This window comes from Erigeron canadensis, chromosome 6, assembly GCF_010389155.1.
Source record: "Erigeron canadensis isolate Cc75 chromosome 6, C_canadensis_v1, whole genome shotgun sequence".
Lineage (NCBI taxonomy): Eukaryota > Viridiplantae > Streptophyta > Magnoliopsida > Asterales > Asteraceae > Erigeron > Erigeron canadensis.
In genome coordinates, this window is record NC_057766.1 from 32679120 (window position 1) to 32685297 (window position 6178).

The 6178-nt window shown below is 35.0% G+C and overlaps 1 protein-coding gene across 1 annotated transcript; it reads right to left on the minus strand.

Annotated features, from left to right (window-relative positions):
* Positions 1-4666: 4666 nt before the first annotated feature.
* LOC122604734 (F-box/kelch-repeat protein At3g23880-like) lies at positions 4667-5839 on the minus strand. The gene has a single exon (XM_043777603.1). It carries the CDS (start codon positions 5837-5839, stop codon positions 4667-4669), a length of 1173 nt encoding a protein of 390 aa, XP_043633538.1.
* Between the last annotated feature and the right edge of the window lie 339 nt (positions 5840-6178).

The following is a 6178-nucleotide window of genomic DNA, read 5'->3' on the forward strand; positions in this document are numbered from 1 at the left end:
GCTTGTGCCTTTTAGGTGTAAGTGCGGAGTTCGAATAGAGTAATTACTAACATAATACTAATAAGGGAGTATTGTTATTGCGATTACAAAACAAAATCTACGATTTCAAAATAGATTATGCGTTTTCATAGCAAAAATCACTTTTTCATACAAACACTTTTTAAATTATTTGCGTTTTATAATAATATACACATAGATCTATAATATAATAATATTAATAATATACACACATGACATATTCATGGTGGTAGGGAGGTACTAAGATAGTAGGGACATAGCAAGCGACGGGAAATCAGGGGTGTTGGGTGTAGATGTTTGGAAGTGAGAAAGAAAAAGTGCAGGAAGATAGAAGGCAAAATGAGAATGATAAAGTTTGGATTAGAGGGCTTTTTGTTCAAATAGATAGATTCCTGTGAAAATCAAAACTTTCCTTCACCAAATCAAAGGAATGTTGAATTCTTTATTTTAAGGAATTTGAAGGAATTCAAGCAATTCCAATTCCACCATTTTACCAACCAAACATGTTCAAGAATGGAATTCAACATTCCAATTCCTATGAATTCCCATAGATTCCAAGAACCAAACACCCTAAGATGATCACTTTCTGTTTGCTGAATGTGATTATACGTCAAATCATATTCATTTGCTAATCTCGGGGAGAACGTGATGGGAGCGGATTATTCTATTATGGTAGTGAATAGTGATTCAGGTGGCAAATGTGGTGTCACTTCAGGGACTATATTTTGTCTACGCAGAAAACAGAGCTAAATTCTAGTAACGATTAATACATCTAAATAACTGTTTTAAAATGGGGGTCCGGCTCAAACTGTTTGTGTATACTGCATGTGTCCAAAATATGCATTGTCCACTATAAGATTTTATTGAACATTGGTGTGGTGAACTTATATGATAATCTAATATATTTTTTGACCCATTTGATCAGAAGTTCGGCTTACTCATAAACAATTTTTTGTTCAATTTTTAGTTTCTCTATAAATGATCAATGCAAAACTATTAGGAAACCAGTGGTGACATATTCTAATAAAACAGTATGAGCTTGTATGTATTTAAACCATAATTCCTTTTACTTTCATCTGACCCATCTGACGTGCATCAAATAAAATACAACCCACGTTAACCCATTCATCTTAAATTGGTTGAAATTAGCTTTTTTTTAGTTTACTAATCGTATTCCTCATCTATGTTGTTTGTTTAATATGACTGACTTGGGTACTAAAGGTGTATTAAAAATGTTTAGGTTGTGTATGTGAGACCACATCAATACCATCAACAATCAGAGTGTGAATTTTCAAGTATTGTAAGCCTGTGAATTTTAGATTCTAGTATGGGTCAAGACACGTAATTGTTGTTGCGGGTTGTGTTGGCGTGCACGACTTTTTGTCCAGAATCTATACTCTAAAAAACTAATTAGCGTGTCAAATATAATACAAATGCTACATGGAATGATTATATAGATTCAGTGGCAAAAGATTAAGTTCTGTATATATCCTTTACTCTTTTGCATCTAAAATGTATCTCTCCTCCCTCCAACCAATAGGATTCAAATGGGTGGCTGTGACGACTTGGGAGTAAATTGCAGACTTGGGTGCTAGGATGGCTTGAATACAAAACAATTGAGTAAAGCCACACTTTGTATTCAATATCTATATATGAGCTTGCTATAATTTTTGTGATGACATTGGTAACGATTCTTATGCTTATTGTGCATTTCAGAAGTTAAGTTGTTACAGTTTGGATGTTTTGTTATACTGTGCACTTCAGAAGTTGCTACCAACCGATCTTACGAATGGAAGGTGAGTCGAAGTCTCCCATGAAAATTTTTGTCAGAGTATTAGTTTTCTACGATATCAGAAAAAGGATCATGTTAGTTGGTTATTCTTTGATCCTACCAAGATATTTCTTAACTATTCTAAAGCTATTTATCGCTTATATCTAAAGTGCTTCAAAAGAACTTCTGCCTATTTAAATATTGAGTTGGTGATTGCAGCAGCATAGAATGTAAAAAATTTGTTAATGATTTTTTTATAGGTTGGCTGTGAACCTTGTTTGGTTACGGTGTGCAAGGAAAGCGTGGGTTTTATGAGTTCTTTTAGAAAGCCTACTCTGACATTGCCGAGTAGCTCAGGAAGAGAACATGCCTGAGCGGCTGACCCGAACCTTGAGCCAAAACTGAGCCAGCAATGAGTCGTCCCTAGCCAAAACAGCAGGTAGCTCTTAATTTAATGGCTATGTTTATGCTAATATGATGTTGTGAAATTCTTTTTTCACATTCCAAATATAGGTTGGTTGAACTGTTAATTTCGCGACATGGTTCATCAATTGGTATGCCGCGGTGCCGTCAAATGGTTCAATGACCTATTGACCTAGACAACCGGAACATAATCGTGCGGGCATACAATTTCAAACACACATTTTGATGCATACTCTCCTCCAGATTTCTATGTGAAGGTAAGCCAAACATAGACGTGACACTTTAGGTCCATTTACTCAAAAATGGGTATATATTTTTAGTCTCATACGGCTGAATTAATGTTTTTTCGTCAACGATTGAAGTTGTTAAAGAAGTTCAAATTTGTCCAAAGCGTATTTATAAAGCACACAATCACCCAAATCACATGATTTTAAGGTTTAGAGTTCATTGTATGTAATATTGATGTATATTGTTTTTGTAGGTATTTGTGTTAGTTACTAATTTAAAAAAATGCACAGAAATGCATTTTGGGGTCAATATGAACCGACTTATAATGATCCTTTAACAAATATGCCAATCTGTTCATTTTGGGATTTTGTATATGCATGCTTACACATGAGAATATATATAGTAATGTAATTAAAATTTGCTGATTGGGCATAGTCCTGAATTTAACTCAACATTGTCTACAGGATCTTCTGCAGTATTTAGGGTACCAGGTCCTATGCTACTCAGATTACTTAATCTGCTGCTTTCAGCAATGTGGTGACCCTTCTGCTAGCACATCCAATCCCAATTCTGTAGAAATGATTTCAGATGTAATTACTAGGTCTAATGGGAAAAGTTCCTTCAGTCTAATGGGAGAAATTCCTATAGGCTAATGGGAGAAGGAGATGAGAGCTTCTGGTGTTGAGGTTTTGTTTCTGGAAGTTGGAGTTGAGAATGGCGACGAAAATGTTCCTGATTTGATACCGATTGCTGTCAATGATTCGCAGGAAGGTGAAGCGAAAAAGGCGTCAAGGAAAAACAAGAAGAAAGCTCGGAATGTAATGAAGACTACCTCTGCTGCCATCGTAAGACTGAGGAAGCTGCTGATTGTTTCCACTTGACTTGTGAAGAAGGTTAAAGAATCTTTATTCAATGTTCTTTTTGTAATAACTGAGATTTATTGTTTATGGTGCTTGTCTTTAAAATTATGACTGCATCCTCTCTAGTCTCTACTCTGTAGTTTTATAATTTATTACCTATTTTTTTAAATGGCTTATGATTAATTACTTACTATTTAATTGAATGTGAAACTAACTGATCCTTGATTATGCGCCTACTTGTTTATCGGTTTAGGCTCATGTTATGTATAATCCTTTATAACTAGGCGCAAGGTGTTAGAAGGTTGATATGATATGATATTAAAGTTATGATAAAAAATAAATTTTATGAATTAAACGTAAAAACTTTATTTAATAAATATTGTATTCAATAGGCAAAAATTAATTTTAATTGACTTGTACATCTAAATAAAAGTAAAAACTAAAACTAGGCAAGAAATCACCAATATGTATCTACCTATAATATAAGAAATCAAAAACTGATATATAAGTGTTAAATTCTGAGGTAGATATGCAAGTAAAGTCAAAGACCTTGATGTATTTCATTGATGAGCAGTACTTTCAATAAGAGATAATTGTGTATCGTAAAACCAAATGTTTGCTCATGGATGATATGCTTTGAAATATTGATAATAGTGGGCTATTGCACAGCCAGAAACAAGGTAGTTATACTATAAGAGGGAAAATACCGGCACGTTGTGGCGGTGAGATGGTGGGGGTGGTAGGTCATAGAGCCAAATGCCTTAGCCGTATGGGCTCCGCCCTCAGATTTAAAATTTTGTCGAAAGTATATATCGAAGAACATCTCTAATGAAAGAGCATGAAATTTTAATAACACTCATATAACTTTTATAATTTATCGATGTAGTGTTTTTGAGATAAAAGACTTTGAACGAATTAGGAGAATAAAATGATTTATGAAGAGAGAAAAATAAGTGGTTGAGATTTGATGAAAAAGAGAAAAATAAGTGGTTGAGATTTCTTGTAAGGGTATTGACAGGAATATTTTGAGATTTTCAACAAAAAAAAATGAAGGAAGCAAATGCTTTATAATGTAGTAGAGATAGAGAAAAAGAAAACACCTCAAGATCATTATTCAATATAAAGGTGATGCATTTCCCATTGGTATACATTAAATATGCATCAGTTAAATCTCTATAATCCAACACTGTGTATTTAAAAAAAAGGAAGTGATATTAGTACCACCTTTTTGATACATTTACCATCACGTAAAATTTGTAAAATTTGTATAATAGACTCTACAACTCAGTAATGCTAGATTGTGGTAATAGTATTAAACTAAATACGAAAGGACCCTTGAATAACAAAATGATTAGAGCTAACCTTATTAGGAGCATTCCTCTTTGCAAGCTGCTTCCGCTTCCACTGAAATAGTTATGTGGTTAGAGCCGGATTTAAAACTAGAATCCAATTTAACATGGGGAGATACAAGACTCGGCACATATATAGGGTTAGAGCATTCCTCTTTGCAAGCTGCTTCATCTTCCACTATAATAGTTGTGTCGTTAGAGCCGAATTTAGAACTAGAATCCAATTTAACATGGGGAGATACAAGACTCGGCACATAAATAGGGGCAGTAATGTAGTCAAGAGTGTTGAATTCAAAATCAGGTGATAGTGTATAATAAACAGAGTAATCGTCATCGCTCATGAAGCATACAGCATCACAATTTATCACATAATTATCCGGCAACAAAACCCAAGATTGTTTTCCACTATTGTTGCTTCTCAATACCCATATCTTGGTGGGTAGTTCCCAATGAGATTGTATAAGGTACGGAGATTCTTCTATGGCCCCCATGCAAGTAAGTTTCTTGAAGTCGTTATCATCGACGCCGGGTGGTGGTTGAGTCTTTGTAAATTTATCTCGAGATAAATTAAAAGAGTAAATGACTAGCTTACGAGTTTTCCAAATCGACATAAGCCAGTGAAGTGCCCCATCACAAAAGATGCCGCAAATATTAGTCTCCACATATAAATACTTGATTTCTTCAATAAACTTCCAAAGGAGTGTCCTCAGTGAAAGAACATAAAAACGTGTGGTTCGTCTTTCCGTCACAAGGCCTACTACAATCTTGTAGTCGTTGTTGGATGAATCATAACCGAACCCCCAAACCAACTCCCACCTTTGGTCACTCTCAGGAAGAGGTTCAGGTGGGGGTTCAAGTATTTTCATGGTCTGTCTAGTACATGGATTCATAACTAAAAATTCAAAGCCTTGGGGAGAGACGCATACGAGGCCATTGGCACAACCAATGATATATAAATAATTTTCCATAAGATATGCATCATCGCGGGCTATCCCAATCATCCTTTTAGCATTATTGTTATTACTAAATTCACGATTATGTTTTAGATGGGAATCAACAAAATAAGGAGTGGGGATTAAAGAATACCATGACTTACAGACGATCTTCCATCTCAACAGATCTTCCGCATCCGATCGTATCAGGATCCGCTCCATCATATCTAAACCAATATCTACATCGACAGCCGCCATCAGTTTCACGGAGAGAAAAAGAACAGAAACCCGAGTCGATCTGTAAGATTGGAAACATATGTTCACAGGCCTCCTAATATATAATGGGTTTTGAATTGGCGGTTGGTCCTCCGATATCACACCATTTGTACTTTTGGTCCAAATTTATGTTAATTGGCGAATTTGATGCAATAAATCAGATTTTTTTGGCAATTTTGATCCAAAACTAACTTTCGGTCCAATTTTCACCGTTGTTGCCTCCATGTGCAAGGTAGCTTAGTCCATGATGCCCATAGGACCATATTTGAAAAAAAAACACAGCAAATACCGTTTTATCCTTTTTCCAAAGGAAAATCATCA